This window comes from Notolepis coatsorum (assembly GCF_963971535.1).
Source record: "Notolepis coatsorum genome assembly, chromosome: 10".
NCBI lineage: Eukaryota > Metazoa > Chordata > Actinopteri > Aulopiformes > Paralepididae > Notolepis > Notolepis coatsorum.
The window spans coordinates 119462363-119484695 of NC_140174.1; the positions used below are offsets into that span (position 1 = coordinate 119462363).

The 22333-nt window shown below is 48.7% G+C and overlaps 1 protein-coding gene across 1 annotated transcript in view; it reads right to left on the bottom strand.

The window, feature by feature from the left end:
- Nucleotides 1-22333, bottom strand: part of snx2 (sorting nexin 2) — a 139606-nt gene that overhangs the window by 24804 nt on the left and 92469 nt on the right. The window contains exon 11 of the mRNA XM_084323160.1: nucleotides 8668-8811. Coding sequence (XP_084179286.1) covers nucleotides 8668-8811 — 144 coding nt within the window. The remainder of the gene's footprint in view (nucleotides 1-8667; nucleotides 8812-22333) is intronic.

The window sequence follows — 22333 nt, forward strand, 5'->3', positions numbered from 1 at the left end:
GCGTTGTGCAAACAATAAATAAGCAAAAACGAGTCCTGTGGAGTGTGCAGTCCCTTCTTTCCCTTGAAGGTTTTCTCCTTTTAGTTTATATATATATATATATATATATATATATATATATATATATATATATATATCCATATCTATCTGAATATACCTGCATATAACCCATATAATTCTATGATAGCATGTACAATAATGCTGTACATTGGAGGTGGTTGGGTGGGTGGGGTGTGGTTGGGGGATGGGTAGGCGGGTGGGGGTAACTGTACATTGGATTATCGATAGGGATGTCCCGATCCGATCACGTGATCGGGATCGGGGCAGATAACGTGATTTTCCGAAGATCGAGATCGGCAATTTTTTTTATAAAAATCTGACATTTTCTTTTTTATTTTATTCAACAAACATGACCATGTTCACGTCTTAAACTCATACTGAGGCCTTAGTTTTGGTTTTAAATTGCATATCATCATTCATTTATTTATTGTCACACAGAGCAGAAGAATTTTGCCAAAACAAACCAATAGTATCCAGCTGCAGAACGGCAGACCAGCCAAACTCTCAGACCAAAATAATTTTTTTATTTCTTTTTTTTTAATCCCAATTTCTCACATTACATTCACCCTGAATGTTGACGTTATCCAGGTGAAAAGTTAACTTCATTCAAGCGAGGCATTGCAATCCTTGACATAAATCATTTGATGTATAATTAAATCAAAGGAAATGCGTTTGGGTCTGAGAGTGTGGCTGGTCTGCCGTTCTGCAGCTGGATACTATTGGTTTGTTTTGGCACAATTCTTCTGCTCTGTGTGACAATAAATAAATGAATGATGATATGAAATTTAAAACCAAAACTAAGGCCTCAGTATGAGTTTAAGACGTGAACATGGTCATGTTTGTTGAATAAATTTTTTTTGTTTTTTTTTAAATTAAAAAAAAATATATAGCTTTTTTTTATATTTTTTTTGATCGGATCGGGACAGATCGGTATCGGTAGATAGTCAAAATCACATGACCGGGATCGGATCGCGAGCAAAAAAACGTGATCGGGACATCCCTGATTATCGACGAAACCTACTTGGTCCAAGAAGAGGGTCTCGTGTATTACTGGGTTTAAGTCAGTTGTTTATTTATTTATGTTTTACTGTTTGCATACGAGGTGGTCCGCAAATGTTCTTGATAACAATCTAGTGGTCCGCATAAAACAGAAGTTTGGGAACCACTGATATAGACGCTCTCTAAATATGCGTTCTATGCTACATATACTGCATATCTGTATGTCATGTCATAAATGTCATGATATATATCTGTATATCTGTATGTTGTGTATGTCATAAATGTCATTATGAATTGAAAATGGGGGACCCTGATGTAAACAAGACGAAAGTCTTTCTCTGGTCTGCCTCCCCTTAACAATTGTGTGTATTGAGCTGTACTGTATTGTACCCATTCTGCAATCTGTTAATAAAATCTTCAATCAATCAATGGCCTGGGCGGCCAGAGCATAACTGTTCTAACAGCAATATATAATCCATTTCAGACAGAACGCACGCAATAAGTTATAATAATAATTATTATTGAAAAGTTCTGTATTTTTAAAGTCGTATTTGGGGGCAATTAACCAATGGTAGGCTTTTTTTTATTTTATTTTTTTGCGGTACGAATTTCTTATTTCGGTAAGAGTGCAAAAAAGCAACAATAAGAAAACGTTGCTGAATCCCAGGTAAGAACAAAGTAAGAGGAAATGCTAGTTAACACATCCAGCGCCAAAAACGCTGTCCAGCGTTATTGGCCGCCATGCGTTGACCGCCAGGATCGCTGTACAGCGTGTTTGAGATCAATATTTAATTTTTTCGCCATGGCATTCATAATTCATATACCCACCCCCGGTGCTGCAGCTGGACCTTAGATGTGACTGCAACGACTGCAGCCTGGTGGATGGTCGGGCGAGTTACACTCGCCAACAGGATGTGCCATCAGTGCATCGATGAAACTCATCCGGCAGTCACATCTCGTTACGGGACTCCCGACAGACACTATGTACATAATAGATTGCTTTCTAAACTTAATAATCAATATGATTTCGGCGTTTATTGCGACATACAAACCGGAAATGGACCTAGGCGATCTGCGTCGTATAATTGGGATCTTTCACCGCCAGTCTCATTGGCCCACGGTAAGAGGAATATAACGTTATTTTCAACCCGATTGTGCCTTTCTTTGTTTGCAAACCATCTGATCAATATATCCACCCAACCTACATAAAGCATTTACTGATGATCGAGGAATTATAAACGACCCCCCCCCCTTTCCTCTGCGCATGATGAGGCATAATGTATACCGATCATATACATTTGAGTTTTTTGGTGTAGCGTGTATGGGGGGGGAAACGGCAATCGATAATCTATATAATGCGTTTGGGCCTATAACGTTAGGTTCTGGCTATAACCGAGTTCTATGAGTAATGGTGACACTCAGCATCACACTTGCACTGTACTTCACTTTGTGCACGAGCACTGAATAAAAAATTCCACCATGTACCTTTACATCCCAACATTCGTCTGGCCACACCCCCATCCGCTTACCTTCATAAGCAGGTGTGTGGTCACCTACTCGCCTCCTTCCCAAGCTTTCACCACAAGGCGAGATCAAGGGCTGCAGCGGCGTCTGATGCTGAGCGTCACCATTACTCATAGAACTCGGTTATAGCCATAACCTAACGTTCTATTTCGTAATGGATCTCGCTCAGCATCACACTTGCACAAGGGAGGCTGAGCGAGAGCCATAGCCCGACAAATGTACCCCGCTGAGGCCCCCCACAACCATCAGATCGGGGAGGACCGAGCCCCCCCGACCCTCCCTAATGGAGGATACCCTCCCTATTGGAGGCTTATGGGAGGGAGACGGATCCGACCGTGCGAAGAGGCACTCAAGCAACTCAACGCACAGGGTGAGCAGACCGTGGCTTGACCCCACGACCACACACACGCACAACCCGCATGCCACCCGGGAACGAACGGAAGGAACAACCTCGTTACTGCCCCCAGAATCACGGGGTCAAGAGCAAACCCAACCCCGTGGCAAGGCCGTAGCAGCGGAGCGCGAAGGAAGACCCAGACCCACTGAAGGGACTGGATCCCCTGGAAAACGGGGGCCCGGAGAGGTCAATGACGCCAGGCATCAAGACCCCACCAGGTGGTCACTTAGTGACACCGCCCCCCACATCGCCAGCGTATTCGGATAAGGCCCCTCCAAGAGCGGGCCCTTTCCCCCCAATAGCACACCGCCTGGCACACTGACCCTGCAGAACAGGCAGTCAGCATGGCCATAAGCACACAAAAAAGGTCAACCAACGGAAGCAGGCAGCGCACCGGGGAAACCAGGCAACAGGCTGTAACCTGAGCCTGGAGCACTGCGGACGAGACAGGCACCAAAGGAGTCAGCTGAAAAGAGCCGCCCCGGCGGAAGGGGCGTATGCTGGCGTTGTTGATCACCATGACAAAGCCACCGTTAAAAAAAACCCACCCAGAGGGGTTGAGGCAGAGAAGGCTGACATGATTGGCAGACGTCATGAACGTGCAGGGGCACACTCAACCGGGTAACCCGGGAGTTGACTCTGCTCCAACACACCAGGGAACCAACCACCCTGTCGTTACCATATGCGGTGGTTGTTCCTATAACCCCTCAAGAAAAAAGGGTTATCCCAGGTCTACGGTATCAACGAAACTTTACTTCGGACCGGACCCGGCGGCTCGGGACGCACACAGGGTTACTAGAGGAGGTCCAGAAGACCACCCGACAGCCCTCCCTCCGCCATGCGTGAGAGAGGAGCGAAGAAAAAGAGAACCAGCCCCTTATGATAGTGCCAGGTACAAAAGAGTACCCAACAAGGGTCTCTATAACGCCTAACCTTGTGACACCCCAGGCCGACCCGGCATTTTTTCCCCCCGAAAAAAAGCCCATGTCCCTCAGGGTACCAGAACAGCAGATCTGCATCCCCGGCGGACAAACGGGTTAACTGACCTGGACCAGCGCGACCACGCCGACATGCCTACTCCAGGAGAAGGGGCAGATATGCGTGTTGATCTAAAACATGAAAAGAGGGCGCCACCCAGACGGCCGGTGCGAACCGCGCTCGGTGGCCCACCCCAAGGGCGTGAGACCCCTCCACATATGTTCAGATCCATTCCGTTATCATCCCCCAGATATGAACGAGAATCCGTCGAGAACCAATAACAGGTTGTCGGAAGAGGAAAAAACCTCCATCCCAGTTGCTTTATAAAAACGCTGTTTTAACCACAAGCAACCAAGACGTACTAGCTACCCGCATGATCCTTAACAGAACACCCCGAGCTAGCACTAAGCGTGCGTCGGGACACAACCACATCAATGAACAGGCTATTTAGACCTTTCAGTGAATCCCCAAGGCGCCCAGGGGAAACGACAAGAGGGGTGTGGCGCTTCCTATACTCCAACTCTTTTTATTAAAAAAGAAGGAAGCACCAACAGACATGAATCCCATTTTACACAGCCGAGGGTAAAAACTGTTTACATTTTTACATCCAGTCACCCCTCTCACAGAGGATTTAGACCGAAATTCCCCAGAGAGCGTTCCCACGTGAGTCGAAGAATGAAAAAGCCATGGTAACTACGAGTCATGTGACCAACTGACTCAAGTTACACATAAAATCGAGCGTAGTGGACCCGTAAGTCCTACGCTCTATCCCGACACTTTGACACAACAGATCGTACCTAAAGATCTAACTCACGGAAGCCATCGTCATAGCAACGTGCGTAGTGCCATGACGGGGGGAAACCCAACACTCAACGCCTGTTTTTAATAGGAGCAGAGTAAGGGCAACCCTCCCCCCCCCCCCCCCCCCCCCCCCTCCCTGCCAAGGCGCTTAACGGCTTGGCCCCAACTGGCCTAACAGGGGATAAGTTCTTTTTGGCCAGCCAGCAGCAACACTGTACGGCCGTGTTCTACCATGACCAACCCTCTACCTCTCACCATGGGGATTATACCGTCGCTGCTGCGGTGGCAGCCCCTCGCCAGCGAGGGAGAGACACTGGCTGGTGTTTCTTTCACACCAAGTATGGAGCCAGGGCTAACCAATGCCGTCCCCCATGTACTTACAAGGGGCCGGGAAACGCCCGGGTCGGCGCTCAACAGTGGCCATGAGCGTTGGTGGGGCCGGCAGGCTACTGTTTATTCGGGACAACATCTCAGGCAGGCGTTTCATGTGCGACACAGGGGCACAGAGAAGCGTGCTGCCTGCGTAAAGGGTGGACACCCTGGCCAACGGGCATGGGCTCCCTATGGAAGCTGCCAATGGTACTACGATCCGCACGTATGGCAGTAGGCTAGTGGAGTTGCAGGGCCGTCCCGAACAGTCCAGCATCGGAGAGGGTGGCCGTTAGAAGAGGACCTCTCTTCTTCTCCGGTACACGGGCCTGCTCCAGCCAAAGGTGGCGCTGGTTCAGAGTCGCCAGGGCGTGCATTTTCCCAGCGGCTATGGCCTGCAGCTGAGTCAGATGCAGGATAGCTCCTGCCGCCTGGGTGAGCTGGGCATGTTGTTCATCACCCAGCTCCATGCCGCCCGTCAATACCCCGGACACGAATCTTGCCAGCTGTGCGATGTTAGACGCAGCGGCTAAAGATTGTGTTCCGGCGATAAATGACTGGTCGCTCCAGTACGCCAACCGCCTTGCCGATTTTCCTTGAAGAACCGGCTTGCATAACGGCTCCCACACCACCTCCGGACAGAGGAGCCGTGGCACGCCCTCTCTCATACCGTCGACCAAACCCACCACCCGCGTAACTGGTACGTAGGCGGGGGTGAGGCCCATGATGTGGGATACCACCTGGCCCCGACGAACATAGGCCCCCATTGAGGGGAAAAATGGGTAGACAACGTCCACCCCTCTCACCGGGCGACATTGCCAGAGATGACCTATTAGATCATCAGGGACAGGAGCAGGCAGTGGCTGCGGCAGCGGCACGCCGTTTGCAGCGGCCGCCACCGCCATAAGCTCGGGAAACAAAGCCCGCAGTTCCCCCTGCAGACTTTCCTCCACCGAGCCCGCATCCCTCACATGCAGCAGGCTTCGACTGGTCAAGGAGCCACCTTCTGATGTGGCTGATAGTAGGGCATCCTGCCGACGAGTCCGAGGGTCTTCCCCGACATCCTCAAACAAGGCGCCCCAAGGAGACATTTCACCCCCCTCCAGTGTTACCTGGACGGGCGGGATACTCGTCTCTACCGGGCCTTCAAATAAGAACCCGTCTGCCTCTACCATGTAATCCTCTGTCTCCATCGGGCAGGTAGAGACCGACGCATCCTCACTGGGCTCCAGCAACTCACCAAACCCAGGCCGTTCGCGTCTGCAAGCCACCACCTTGCGACGGGAGCGAGCAGACGCAAAAAGTGTGCGTCTCAAATCCTCCGGAACCAAAGGAACCGGCCGCTCAACAGCGGACGATTCCCCGGAAGCAGAGGAACCAGAGCTATGACCAGGCCATCGCAGAGGCGACGGCACCGGTGCACCAGCTCCTTGGAGAGGCAAACTACCCATCGGACGCCTACCGGGCGTGGCTGTCAACCACGAGAGAGGCAACAGCCCCGCACCAGGACGCACGACGGAGGCAGAAATGGAGAACCGCTGGTGGAGAGTGGCTCTGCGACTCTCCGAAGTAGACATTATGACTTAGATTTTTCTATCGAATATTTATGAGAGAAGAAAAAAATAAGCACAATGTAAACACGTCTCAACTTTCTTCAACTAACAACCTCGTCAAGTGGGGATCTACCGAAGGCACTTCCTTGTGGTGAAAGCGAAGAAGGAGGCGAGTAGGTGGCCACACACCTGCTTATGAAGGTAAGCGGATGGGGGTGCGGCCAGACGAATGTTGGGATGTAAAGGTACATGGTGGAATTTTTTATTCAGTGCTCGTGCATGAAGTGAAGTACAGTGCAAGTGTGATGCTGAGCGAGATCCATTACGAAATAGAACTAGCGTTTTTGGAATTACAGCAGAAAAGATTAAAAACATACTTATATTCTAGAAGGTATTAACACAACAATGTATGAATGAAAAAGTATAACGTTCCCACATCCTGAACGATAGATAATCGATGTTGAATGGGCCATAGTAATGTCAATATAGCAATACAATTTTAAAAGTTATAGCCCTGCAAAGAAGGTAAACATCTCCATAGGCTTACAGCGCTGGCAGAGAGGGGCATGAGATGGGCAATACCCCCGGCGGGCAATGTGTTAAGAACGAAATCTTCTTATTTCTTATATCGCTTCATGCATGAGGCCCAATATAGATAATATGGATATCTGTCTGAATATACCTGCATATAATACTATATACCTACTTATGCATAATCCTTTTTATATATCTGTAGATATTATATCTATATCTGTACATATCCCTTACCTACTCTTACTAGTTACACTGCTGGCCAGTATGAATTACTACCATACTGTCTTTATACCTGTATCACTGTACATATTAATACTACAACTCTGTACATACATTTGATTAGCACTATTACTCAGTAGTACTCATTTATATGTTTTATACCCAGTTTAATCACCTGTACATTGTATATTACTATTGCACTTTACTGTTACATTTGCACTCTGGTTGGATGTCACACTTATTTCCGTTGTACTGTACGTGTGCTGCATGATGACAAAACATTTGAATATAATGCGAGACCTTCAGCTCAATAAAATTAAAAGGCAGCAGTCCCTATAAGACAAGGCATTGCTACTTTTCATCTACATCATTACATGGTGCTGTAATTAGGATTCAATGTTGGCCATGTTCAAACTAATTTACTCTCAATAACTGTAAAACTCGGGGCGGCTGGGTAGCGCAGTGGAGAATGCACTCGCCTACCACCGCAGAGACTCTTGAATCCAGCTGTCAGCTGGTACCTCTGGCTTGGTCAGTCGTCCCTACTAACACAATTGGCAGTGTTATCGGGTGGGAAGCCGTCGGGGTATGGTCCTGGTTAGGGATGTCCGATATTATCGGCCGACCGATATTATCGGCCGATATCGGTAGTAAAATGTGATATCGGAAAATATCGGTATCGAAAAAAAAAAAAAAAAAATTTTTTTTTTTTTTTTTTTTACATTTATTTAACCTTTATTTACCCAGGCAAGCAAGTAAGAACCAATTCTTATTTTATTTATTGTCAAAAGTATGCATGTTGGTTTAATTCAACAACAAGAGATATGTAATGTTAATTTTTACTTTTTTAATTATCATATTTTGCACAGATAATGCTTACATTTAGAAAGCCTTTTGAATGCATCCAGTGAAATTATTAATTACCTGAAATTATTCAGTTTTTTGGGGGGGAAACCCTGCATATATCGGTATCGGTTGATATCGGTATCGGTATCGGTATCGAAATTAAGAGTTGGACAATATCGGAATATCGGTATCGGTAAAAAAGCCAATATCGAGCATCCCTAGTCCTGGTCGTTGTAAACTGCGGTTCCTACTGGTCGGTTGGGGCTGAGGGGATCGGGGGGGAAATCTACCTACCTACCCATCCAACCACCTACCTACCCATCCAACCACCTACCTACCCATCTCTCTATCTATCCATCTATCTATCCATCTCTCTGTCTCTCTCACCTCTTTGATCTCCTCCTTGGTCAGCTGCAGCTTGTCAGGCTTGTTGGTGTATTGTAGCTTGGCCTCTGCCTCCCTCTTCTTCTGCAGCAGCAGCTGTGTGTCCTGCCATTTCTGCCACGTCTTCATCCTGTGGTCAAACACTCCCTGGGGAAGAGAGAGCGCACGCACACACACACACACACACACACACACACACACACACACACACACACACACACACACACACACACACACACACACACACACACACACAGACACACACACACAGACACTGTAAAGGCCATGAGTGTTTTTGTTATAGATTATTATTATTATTATTATTAGTATTATTATTATTATTATTATTATTATTTCCAATAGAAGGATATGATTTATGGGAATATTATGAGTATCTGTGTAGCCAATTGAATGGACTCTGTTGTACTGTGGGTGGATCAGCCACAGCGCGGCGGAGATCATAAATTGGTGATAGGAATCAGCTGGGTGGCTGGTGTAGCCACGGGGGAAAGCATACAATTTTCTGACCGCTTTAGAACGCTTTAGATAGTCTTTGAACCATTTGAACCATTATAGGAACATTAGGATCGCTTTGATCACCTCTCCCATGTAAACCATATATATTCTAAATAAATCGGATATCTGTGGTATCTGATAAACGGAACTCAAAGTGTGGCGACTATTATTTGGATGGAGCGCGTACGGAATCACGTCCCCGACTACCACTAGAAGCGGACCCAGGCAGAGGCCGCTACATTGAGTCAGAAAATTCGCTGTTGTTGAAGCCACCCAGGTAGAGGCGCGCTTCAATAAAGTGACAAGAGGAAACCAGGAAGGAAGGAAGGAATCGATCAACCACGGCATCACAGCGAGTGAATCATCCCGATTCCCGAGGACATCAATGGAACGTTCGTGAGTAGAAGTTATCAATGAAATACAGACTACTACGTACGTTGCGCGCGCACACGGCACGCACACGCCGCTGTGGAATATATAATAATTATACAGTTGTGTTAAGAATTGGCGGATAAATATAAGCAAGATGTCGGTTTCTGAGACGGATAACATGGATTTGACGGTCGCGGAAAATGAACTGAGACAATTAAGAGGATCACGTAAAGGGAGGCTTGCAGCATGCACCCGCAAACAAAATGAGATTAAACAGATGGTGATATCAAAGGATGAAGAAGGAGTAAAAACGTACATGGCATTGTTCAATAAGGCACTCAGTGATTTTAAGATCGCAAATGAGTCTGTACAGTTGTATTTACAGGATGATGATGGTGGAGATGATGAAACACAATGGTATAAACCAAAAATAGATGGATTCAATACATGGGTTAATGAGATTGAAGATTGGTTGATGGAGGAGTATAAGAAAAAGCAAACCCTAGCTCCAAGTCAAATTGAGTCTGTGGTCCAAAAGTCTCCAGTTGAGACTCAAGATAAGCTGGAAACGGACCTTCAGGCTACAGTAAGCCCAGAGGATAGCGTTTCAGCCGTAGGGGCCAGGGCCCCATCAAAATCATTATCAAAATCATCATCAAAATCATCAAGATCAAGTGGAAGCCACTCTTCCAGGTTATCTGCCTCCCGCCGCAGGGCTGAAACTGAGCGGGCCATCCTTCAGGCACGTGCCACTGCACTTTCAGCCAGACAATCTCTAAGCCTAAAGGAAGCTGAATTAGAGGCTGAATTCAATCTAACAAAGGCTAAATTAAATGCTGAATTAAAGCTGCAGGAGGCTAAATCAAAGGCTGAATCAAATCTAACAGAGGCTAAATTACAAGCTGAATTAAGTCTAAAGGAGACTGAATTAAAGGCTAAATTAAAGCTGCAGGAGGCTAAAGCCAGGGCTGAATTAAAGGCTGAGAAGGATAAACTTGACTTTGACACAGACATGGCTGTATCAACGGCCAAACTCAAGGTACTAGATGGTTATGAAACATCATCGCAAACCAACTCAGTATCTCGAACAATGAGGTATCAATCTCAAACTTACCAACTCCCCTCTCAAGGGGACGGGTACAACATGCAACCTAGAGGGGATGGTATGAATGAATATGTTGACCGAGCACATGCTCTAGATACCTCAGAAGGACTACCGATATTGCAATCACCGGTAGAGTATGCATCCATAAATGCTGTTCCAAAAACCCCTGTGCAAAGACAGCTCTTGGACCAGTATGCATGGGCGCACACACCTCAGCAACCCTCCCAACAACAACAACAACAACAACAACAGCAACAACAACAACAGCAACAACAGCAACAACCGCAACAGCAACAACAACAGCAACAACAGCAACAGCAACAACAACAACAACAACAACAACAACAACAACAACAACAACAGAGGCCTCCACAAGCAGTGAGACCCAAACAGCCATATATACAGCCACAACCACCTGTACAGTATCGACCACAACCATATGTGCTACCTCAGCCACAACCTTGGCAACAACCACATGCACCATATCAGCATCAGCACCCTGTGCAGCTTCAGCTACAACCATCTGGAGCTACAGCAGGACAACAGGGTCAAACCCAAACAGACCAGGTTCTATCAAATGTCATGGCAAGACAATGACATTACAGAGATACTTGCCACACAGCAGAATCTGGCACTACTCCCAACCAGGGAGATTCCCATGTTTGACGGAGATCCTATGAACTTTAGATCATTCATGCGAGCCTTCGAGTACGGCATAGAAAACAGAACCACCAGCGATCAAGATAGACTCTACTTTTTGGAACAATACACCACAGATCAACCTAAATATCTTGTGCGGAGCTGCCTACACATGCCTCCACAGGATGCATATGTGGAAGCCAAAAGACTGCTCAAAGAGAATTTCTGAGATGAAATAAGAATAACAAATGCTGATATAAAGAAGGCCTTGGACTGGTCCAGCATCAAACCGGAGGATAGTCAAGCTTTGCGCGCCTACGCCCTCTACCTGAGAGGATGCAGTAATGCAATGCAGGAGCTTCACTATATGGATGAGCTGGACAATCCATCTAACCTGAGACTGATCTTATCCAAGATACCCTTTAGGATCAGAGAAAGGTGGAGGTCAACGGCCTACGACATCCAGGAGCGCACTGGGCAAAGAGCCAAATTCAAGGATCTTGTGGCTTATCTGGAGAAACAAGCCAAAATCGCCTCCGACCCATTGTGGGGCAATATTCAGGATTACAGTCCTGACAGAGCTGCCCCAAGGTACCTCAAGACTGCAGCCTCTGGATGGCAAACAAGAGCAGGAACAGCGGCTGCACCGGTTAAGGAGAGAAGCAGCTTCGTCACGACAGTGACACCAGTCACAAACATACCGTCAACCGTCAGTAATGTAGGATCCAAGGCAGATGGCTCTGAAGCTTTTAGAACTCCTTGCTTGTACTGTGCAGGCGATCATTCACTTGAAGCCTGCAGGAGGATAAGAGCTCAGAAACATCTGAACAAAATAGAGTTCTTAAAGGTGAAAGGACTTTGTTTTGGTTGTCTCACCAAGGGACATCTCAGTAGGAACTGTAGCCAGCGGATGAGTTGTCAGCATTGCCAGAAAAAACACCTGACTCTGCTACACATAGAAACAGATGACAAGGAAGGACCAGACGAGCAAAAAAAACAGTCGGGTCTACAAATCAATGGAAGGTGAAATCACCTCAACAGGAGAGGACAGCATCACTAACCGAGAAGACTGTGGGTAGTGCTCTGGTGAGGCTCGGTAAAGATAATGGGGCCGGTAAGGACTGTGCTTTACCCATCGTGCCAGTGAAGGTGAAACAGGCAAGTAGGTATCTAACGACATATGCCTTCTTGGACCATGGCAGCTCGGCATCCTTTTGCACAGAGAGCCTCATGAGGAAGCTGAATGCTAAGGGCCGGAAAACATCAATTCTCCTTAAAACAATGGCACAAGAGAAACATGTCCCAGCATATGAGATCTCAGGCCTGGAGGTAGGCAACATCAATGACGACATATTTATTGCACTGCCTACGCTATACACTCAACAAGCAGTCCCAGTGCCAAAAGAAAACATCCTTACTCAAGAGGAACTGAAAAAATGGCCATACCTGAAGGATGTTCACATCACTTACATGTGGAACTTCTGATTGGAGTCAATACTCCGAGAGCCATGGAGCATCGGCAGATCGTGAACAGCCAGGATGACGGACCATATGCCGTAAGGTCACTCTTGGGATGGGCGGTCTATGGTCCACTGAACATCAACGCGGTGGATGTGACAAGAAGACCCAAAGCCATCACCAACAGTTCGATAAACTTAAAAGATGGTCAGTATAACTTGCCACTCTCCTTTCGAAAAGGAGATGTGATGACGCCCAACAACAGACAGGTGGCGATACGAGCCATGCACCTGCAAAAGAAGCTCAGGAAGGATGAAGGGTACCATGCAGAGTACAGACAGGTGGCGACACAACGAGCCATGAGCCTGCAAAAGAAGACAGGAAGATCTAAGAGCAGAGAGAAGACTGTAAGATCGAAGAGGAAAGAGGATGGAATATCTAAGACCACAGAGAAGGTACCTCTTCAAGAACCAAGGAATGATGGCCGTGTCTGGTACATACCCCATCACAGGGTGTATCATAAAAGAAAGAAAAAAAGTGGAAAGAACATGAGTGGTGTTTGATTCACATCATCATTCCAAGGCACCACCATGGCAAACTCTGGAGTGGAGTGGATTGTGGATCAACTTGAAGATTTGTTATTTTGTGACGAGGAATGTCCAGAAGACTGAAATATGGACTTTCAAAGAAGAATGGCCAGCTATAATGAACACTCACCTGACCATGTTATTTGTTTTGTAATTGTGTAGGCACAATTAGGGGCCGGTGTAAAGGCCATATGAGTGTTTTTGTTATAGATTATTATTATTATTATTATTATTATTATTATTATTATTATTATTATTATTATTATTATTATTATTATTATTATTATTATTATTATTTCCAATAGAAGGATATGATTTATGGGAATATTATGAGTATCTGTGTAGCCAATTGAATGGACTCTGTTGTACTGTGGGTGGATCACCTGTCAGGCGGACCAGCCACAGCGCGGCGGAGATCATAAATTGGTGATAGGAATCATCTGGGTGGTGTAGCCACAGGGGAAAGCATACAATTTTCTGACCGCTTTAGAACGCTTTAGATAGTCTTTGAACCATTTGAACCATTATAGGAACATTAGGATCGCTTTGATCACCTCTCCCATGTAAACCATATATATTCTAAATAAATCGGATATCTGTGGTATCTGATAAACGGAACTCAAGGTGTGGAGACTATTATTTGGATGGAGCGCGTACGGAATCACGTCCCCGACTACCACTAGAAGCGGACCCAGGCAGAGGCCGCTACAGACACAGACACACACACACACATGGGTTAATAATATACTATGGATCACGAGGAGTCTTATTCTAAACAAGACATGTGCTGTCTGAATTCTGAAGGAGAGGAGAGGAGAGGTGACAAGAGGAGAGGAGAGGAGAGGAAAGGAGAGGTGACGAGAGGAGAGGAGAGGAGAGGAGAGGAGAGGAGAGGAGAGGTGACGAGAGGAGAGGAGAGGAGAGGAGAGGAGAGGAGAGGAGAGGAGAGGAGAGGAGAGGAGAGGAGAGGAGAGGAGAGGTGACGAGAGGAGAGGAGAGGAGAGGAGAGGAGAGGAGAGGAGAGGAGAGGTGGATAGAGGAGAGGAGAGGAGAGGAAAGGAGAGGTGACGAGAGGAGAGGAGAGGAGAGGAGAGGGGGAGAGGAGAACAAAGAGGAAAGGAGAAGGAAGATGAGAGGAGAAGAGAGGAGAAGATAAGAGAGAAGAGAAGAGAACATTTACTCAATCCACCTTTCGTGACCGTTCCCCCTAATCTGAGCCGTTGAGCAGTAGGTAATGTTTCGTTTCATGAGAACAGCGCCACCGTGAGGCAAGACGAGAGAACAGCGCGCCATGAGGCCAGAGGAGAGAACAGCGCCGCCGTGAGGCCAGACGAGAGAACAGCGGCAGACGAGAGAACAGCGCCACTGTGAGGCCAGACGAGAGAACAGCGCCGCCGTGAGGCCAGACGAGATAACAGCGCCACCGTGAGGCCAGACGAGAGAACAGCGCCAGAGAACAGCGCCGCCGTGAGGCCAGACGAGAGAACAGCGCCGCCGTGAGGCCAGACGAGAGAACAGCGCCGCCGTGAGGCCAGACGAGAGAACAGCGCCGCCGTGAGGCCAGACCAGAGAACAGCGCCGCCGTGAGGCCAGACCAGAGAACAAGGCCAGACGAGAGAACAACGCCAGACGAGAGAACAGCGCTGCCGCGAGGCCAGACGAGAGAACAGCGCCACCGTGAGGCCAGACGAGAGAACAGCGCCAGACGAGAGAACAGCACCGGCGAGAGGCCAGACGAGAGAACAGCGCCACCGTGAGGCCAGACAAGAGAACAGCGCCGCCGTGAGGCCAGACGAGAGAACAGCGGCACCGCGAGGCCAGACGAGAGAACAGCGCCACCGTGAGGCCAGACGAGAGAACAGCACCGCCGTGAGGCCAGACGAGAGAACAGCGCCGCGCCACCGTGAGGCCAGACGAGAGAACAGCGCCGCTGCGAGGCCAGACGAGAGAACAGCGCCGCCGTGAGGCCGGACAAGAGAACAGCGCCGCCGTGAGGCCAGACGAGAGAACAGCGCCAGACGAGAGAACAGCACCGCCGCAAGGCCAGACGAGAGAACAGCGCCACCGTGAGGCCAGACGAGAGAACAGCGCCGCCGTGAGGCCAGACGAGAGAACAGCGCCACCGTGAGGCCAGACGAGAGAACAGCGCCGCCGTGAGGCCAGGCGAGAGAACAGCACCACCGTGAGGCCAGACGAGAGAACAGCGCCGCCGTGAGGCCAGACGAGAGAACAGCGCCAGACGAGAGAACAGCGCCGCCGTGAGGCCAGACGAGAGAACAGCGCCGCCGTGAGGCCAGACGAGAGAACAGCGCCGCCGTGAGAACAGCGCCGCGCCACCGTGAGGCCGGACGAGAGAACAGCGCCGCCGTGAGGCCGGACGAGAGAACAGCGCCAGATGAGAGAACAGCGCCGCCGCGCTCATTAACCCTTTCACTACCACACTACAGAAGGTGTAACCCTTTACTATCACACTACAGATGGTAGTGAAAGGGTTAACCTGCTGTCGTGTGGCAGTGAAAGGGTTCTGTATTGTCGCAGTGAAAGGGTTAACCGTTTGGTAGTGTGGCAGTGCAAGGGTTAAGCCAGAGTCTCTTTTGAGTGGTAGAAAATGGTATAAATCTGTTTTTTTAAGTATACAAATATAACGTTAAAGAAAAATGAATTTGAGAAAAAAAATTACTTTGAGGGGAAAAAATGAATTTGAGAAAAACTGTAATATAATTTATGCGGCCATAACTGGCTTTACATAATGTCACTGTATACTTGAAGTACTGTGCAGCTGTATTATGTAATAAAAATACAAAATATCGTATCAGGACTCGGTGTCGAGATATATATAAATATTAACCATTTCACTACCACACTACCAAATGGTTAACCCTTTCACTGCAACAATACACAGACGGTTAACCCTTTCACTGCCACACGACAGAAGGTTAACCCTTTACTATCACACTACCGATGGTTAAATAACTCAGAGCGGATACCGCTGCACCTTGACAGCGGTACAGAACAAGCCCACTGACGTAGACGTGGTTTGTGGCCTGGTATTAAGTTACCGGCATCGAGTGACTTATCGGCTTAACCCTTTGTAGTGTGGTAGTGAAAGGGTTAACCTTCTGTAGTGTGGTAGTGAAAGGTTAACCGTCTGTAGTGTGGTAGTGAAAGGGTTAACCTTCTGTAGTGTGGTAGTGAAAGGGTTAACCTTCTGTAGTGTGGTAGTGAAAGGTTAACCGTCTGTAGTGTGGTAGTGAAAGGTTAACCTTCTGTAGTGTGGTAGTCAAAGGTTAACCTTCTGTAGTGTGGTAGTGAAAGGGTTAACATTCTGTAGTGTGGCAGTGAAAGGGTTAACCGGCTGTTGTGTGGTAGTGAAAGGGTTAACCGTCTGTAGTGTGGTAGTGAAAAGTTAACCTTCTGTAGTGTGGTAGTGAAAGGTTAACCTTCTGTAGTGTGTTAGTGAAAGGTTAACCTTCTGTAGTGTGGTAGTGAAAGGTTAACCTTATGTAGTGTGGTAGTGAAAGGTTAACCCTTCTGTAGTGTGGTAGTGAAAGGGTTAACCTTCTGTAGTGTGGTAGTGAAAGGTTAACCTTCTGTAGTGTGGTAGTGAAAGGTTAACCTTATGTAGTGTGGTAGTGAAAGGGTTAACCTTCTGTAGTGTGGTAGTGAAAGGTTAACCCTTTGTCTTCGTCACTGGAGTGTCTGGAAGATGATGATCATTCTGACCTCCACCGGCTTTTTCGTATTAGGGGCTCGCGTCGCTGATATACTCCCCACCTGCAGTCCTCCTTGCTGCGGCTGGATAGGTTTTTGAACCTCCGGTTCTACAGCTGGACTGTGGGAGGCACCGGCTGTTGTGAGAAACTGGTTGCTTCCGGGCTGGGTGAGTAATGTTTTGCTTGCGAGCGCCAGTTGTCTGCTAATGCTATGGGGGTTGGCTGACAATTTACGAAGGCCGGCCCCAGATTGGGGTCCTCTGCTCGGCCTCTTAGGCGACGGATGGAGGGTCCTGGTCTGACACCCATGATGGTCAAACTAGTGGGCCGCGACCGAGATCTGGTTTGAACCCAGGATTCTCTGGACAAGCGGATGCTTCTCTGTCCCGTGAAGGCCCCATCTTTCACATGAATGTGAGAGTACACCCTAAACACGAGGAAATGTGGGTCTGGATCTTCTTTATCGGTAGTTCCATGCTCATGTCGGCTGCAGCCCGTATGGGAATTGTGCAGACTCCGCTGTATGTCTGGTAAATCACAGTTGAAAACTGTGTTGACATTTCTTTTTCTCTTCTCTCTTAGGATGAGGAGGGTTTCAGGCGGCGGCCTGTCTGAAGTGTGGCTTGTTATGTCGTTGTGTACAGTTCAGGTGATAGCTGCTTAGCTTGCGTGCTAGTTTGTGGCCTACTGTTAGCCAGTCGGCTGTTAGCTGCGGCGCTAGCTCGTTGTGTTCACTAAGCTAGGAAACGTTAGCTTGTTGCTATCAGTCGGGAGCGGCTGTTAGCTTAATGCTACACTGTTGAACGTTACTGTGAGTATAACAAGCCTTAAACACTCTGACTACGACGTCATCTTTGACAGAGGATGTTAGTCGACCCTACACCGGGTGCCATGCCAGCGAGGACTTCGTCAACATGGAGAACGGCGGCTGGGTGGCGCAGCGGACATTACCCTCGTCACCAACGCAGGAGACGCCGGGTTCGACTTCGGCTGTCCCGTTAACCAGTGTTGCAGTCCTCTCTGCCTGCGCTCAGGGTGGAGGTAGGAGTCCTGACCGGACTTTAAACACTTCTTCTTTCCTTCCCTTCTAAATGTTTTGTAATAACGATGTTTTCCAAAACGTGTGTTGCTGCAATACATTGAGGATACGACGCGTGTTGTGTGTGAATTGTCTTGTCACTGGTATAGCTTCTCTCTACATAGAAAATCTGCGTTGTTTTTTACATGTGTAAAAATGAACTGGTTAGTTGTGATGAGAACATGTGTGTTCATGTAACGTTTGTAACGTGGGTGAACTCACAACTAAGTGGGTTAATTAACCTGTGAAGCTATGCTTAATGACATGTGATTGAGGAATAAATCCTTTTCTCAGCCTGTGATGACAATGAACAGCGTGTTCACATATTAACAGGGGTACCTGTTCAACCTGGTCGTATCAAGGGTAAGGTAGGGAGGGGTGACCCCCCCCGGTTTCCCTGGGGCTTCCCCCCCTCCTCTCAGACATGTTTTGTTTACAATATATTGTGTCACTGTGTTTGTGGGGATACGATGTAACCCTCAGCTTAAGCTGCTGGGGTTGTGCTTCTGCTTGAGAAACGATTATTTTCCTAGGGAAAAGGTTGTTTGGTCACTATCATGTGTGCTTATAGCAAGGCCTGTGGCCAATACGTAATCGAGGACTTATGTCTCTCTCGTTATGAAAAACGGCGTTCCTCTGTAGTAAGAGTGTACTTTTGCCATTTTTTGTTGTGATGAAGGGTTGTGTGTGTCGTTGAGATCTACAACTGGGTTAGGTTTTGGCCCACAGAAGCACATGTGTAAGTCTGGTACCGGGGCTCTTAAAGGGGCCCTCTCTGTTCTGTGTTTTTTCCTTAGTAAAATCAGATAGCAGGTTAGCACATGAGCTATGTGAAGCTGTTAAATGCTTCATGTAGCATGCTATGACTGGTGTCATGGCTCTACTTTGTCATTACATCGTATCAGGGGTGAGGGGTCGAAAAGGGGTGAACTGGTAAACCTTTCCTCCCCTTTTCTGATTGGTCAGGGGTTAAAACCCCCTGTCCTTCAGGGTTCCTGTCACGTTGCTGTTTCGGCACGTTACAGGGTAGGGGGGGGAGGGAGTTTCCTGGTCCCACGCCCTGAAAGATTGGGCGTGTGCACCGAGGAAATTCCCCCGCCATAGAGTACGTCACTGAGCGCGTTTCTATTGGTAAGACTTCCGTGAGTTGTTCAGGTTCCATGTTATGGATCTGTTTCAGGCAGTTTTCAGAGCCTCCTCCTCACGAAGCTCCTCCTCAGGGAGAAGAGCCTTCTGTGAGTTCGGACCCTCCCTCCCAGTGTGGGAGCCTCCTCAGAGTTTCAGAGCCTCCTCCTCAGATTGTCAAGGTGAGTAGAACTTCAAAAAGGAGTTCTGCTCTATTGTATGTGTATTCGATTCAATTCGATTATTGAGTGTGTATTGGTTCAGAGCCTCCTCCTCGGAGAGTCCTAACCCAAGTGTTACATAGCTCAATGTTGCAATATTCTTTTCAATCTATACAGCTCGCGTGGGAAGTCTCTCTGGGGGTTCCCCGTCCTCTCCTTTTTGGAGTAGGTGGACAGGGTATTGTTTAGGGTTTCCCTGACTCCTCGCCTTACAGGTCTGTTGAGTCATGGGTTTCCCCCCGTCATAGGGGTACGTCGCTCACCGTCCCCTCTTATGAAGTGTGGTTGACGGGGTGGTGTTTCCCTCAGCTGCGTCGCATGGGAATTATGTCCGTATTATTTTTTCTTTTTTCTGAAAATATTTTAAATAAAAAAGCGGCTTCTTGCCGTTCCCCAGGCGGCTTGGAGGAACGGTATCTGGTGTCTTGTTAGACTATCCATTGATGTGTTTTGGGTCTCGAGGTGTACATAGTGCTGGCTCTGGGTGTTTCTGATAGGAATCACGCATGAGGCTTGTGCGCCTTGGTTGCTCGTTATTAAAACGGCATTTTTATAGGGCAACTGGGATGGAGTTTGTCTTTTCCGAGCGCCAGTTTACTAGGTTTGTCTCGACTAATTCTCGTTCATATCTGGGGGATGTTAACGGAATAGATCAAAGCATAGGTAGAGGGGTCTCACGCCCTTGGGGTGGGCCACTGAGCGCGGTACGAATGGGACCGTCTGGGTGGCGCCCTCTATAATGTATCTAGATCGACACGCGTACCTACCCCCCCTCCTGGAGTTGGGGATGTCGGTGTGATTAGGGCACGGGACTGGTTCTGATCACGCTGGTCCAGGTCAGTTAACCCGTTGTCCGCCGGGGACGCAGATCTCGGCCCGGGTGTCACAGGGTTGGGCGTTATGGAGACACTGTTGTTGGGTACATGTTGTACCTTGTGCTGTCATGAAGGGGCTGGTTCTCCATTCTTTTCACCCCTCTCTTCTCCCGCTTACGCATGGCTGAGAGGGGGCTGTTGAGGTGGTCTTTATAGACCTCCTCTGGCATCCCTGTGTGTATCCCGGTCCGCAGGGCCCAGTCCGAAGTTGTTTTCGTCGACCCGTAGGCTGGGATAACCCCTTTTTGAGAACTGAAACACTTGTACTGCGGTATAGCCAGTGTATACCCGCAGGTGTGTTTTGGAGTTTTTTCCTGAGGGGTTATAGGTGGTTGATTCCCTGGTGTGTTGGAGTGGAGTCAACTCCCGGGTTACCCGGTTGAGTGTGCCCCTGCACGTTCATGACGTCTGCCAATCGTGTCAGCCTTCTCTGCCTCTGCCCCTCTAGAGCGTCAGGGATTTTTTGGTGGAGGCTTTGACATGGTGCTCAACAATGCCAGCATACGGCCCTTCCGCCGGGGTGCTGTTTTCAGTTGACCCCTTTGGCGCCTGTCTCGTCCGCAGTGCTCCAGGCTCGGGTCAAGTGCCTGCTGCCTGGATTGAGGGATCGGCCTCTTCTGGAGGTCGTCTCCCCGGTGCGCCGCCTGCTCCCGCTGTAGTGTAGCCTCTTGAGTGCTTCGAGTTACAGCCATACTGACTGCCTGAGTATGCCAGGGTCAGTGTGCCAGGCGGCGTGCTAGTAGGGGGAAGGGCCTGCTCTTGGATGGGCCCTGTCCGAATACGCTGCCGATGTGGGGGGCGGTGTCACTAGTGACCGCCTGGTGAGGTCTTAATGCTGTGGCGTCATTGGCCTCTCCGGGCCCCCTTTTTCCGGGGGGATCCAGTCCCTTCTGGGTCTGGGTCTTCCTTCGCGCTCCGCTGCTACGGCCTTGCCACGGGGTTGAGTTTGCTCTTGACCCCGTGATTTTGGGGGCGGTAACGAGGTTTGTTCCTTCCGTTCGTTCCCTGGTGGCATGCGGGTTGTGCGTGTGCGTAGTCGTGGGGTCAAGCCACGGTCTGCTCACCCTGTGCGTTGAGTTGCTCGAGTTCCTCTTCGCACGGTCAAATCCGTCTCCCTCCCGTCCTCCAATAGGGAGGGTATCCCTCCATTAGGGAGGGTCGGGGGGGCTCGGTCCTCCCCGGTTCTGATGGTTGTGGGGGGCCTCAGTGGGGTACATTTGTCGAGCTTCAGCTCCCGCTCAGCTCCCATTGTGCAGTTGACGCTGAGCGGCAGCTAATACGATATAGAACGATAGGTTATGAATATAACCGTAGTTCTATGAGTATTAGTGACGCTCAGCGTCTAGACGCCACTGCGGCCCTTGATCTTACCTTGTGGTGAAATGATTGAGAAGGAGATGAGTGTGGGGCCCCACCCCTGCTTATGTAGGTAGCAGATGGGGGTGTGGCCAGACGGATGTTGGTATGTAAAGGTACATTGTGAAGTTTTTATTCAGTGCACGTCACTGGAGTGAGATATGTGCAGTTGACGCTGAGCGTCACTAATACTCATAGAACTACGGTTATATTCATAACCTATCGTTAACCCTTCTGTAGTGTGGTAGTGAAAGGTTAACCTTTTGTAGTGTGGTAGTGAAAGGGTTAATTTTTTTTATTTTGTATCTACTTTTTTCTCCCATTTTCTATTTTTCTCCCATCCGAATTTCGTATCGTCCAATTCTACCCTCCCCTGTCTCGAACGCTGTTAGGCCATGCCTCCCACAAGCCGGCTGCAATGTGGACTAAGCCTTACATCACGTGTCCCCTCCGGTACTCGAGGAAGCAGCCGTCGCATCTTTTCACCTGCACAGCGCGATCTCTGTGGCGGGGGTCTGCGTGGGAGGGACACGCCGCCCCCGTCGCTTCCTGATTCTGCTGCGCAGGCGCACCAACCGACCTGTAGGAGTCGCTGTCCACAACGTCCGATCCCCACCCATCAGC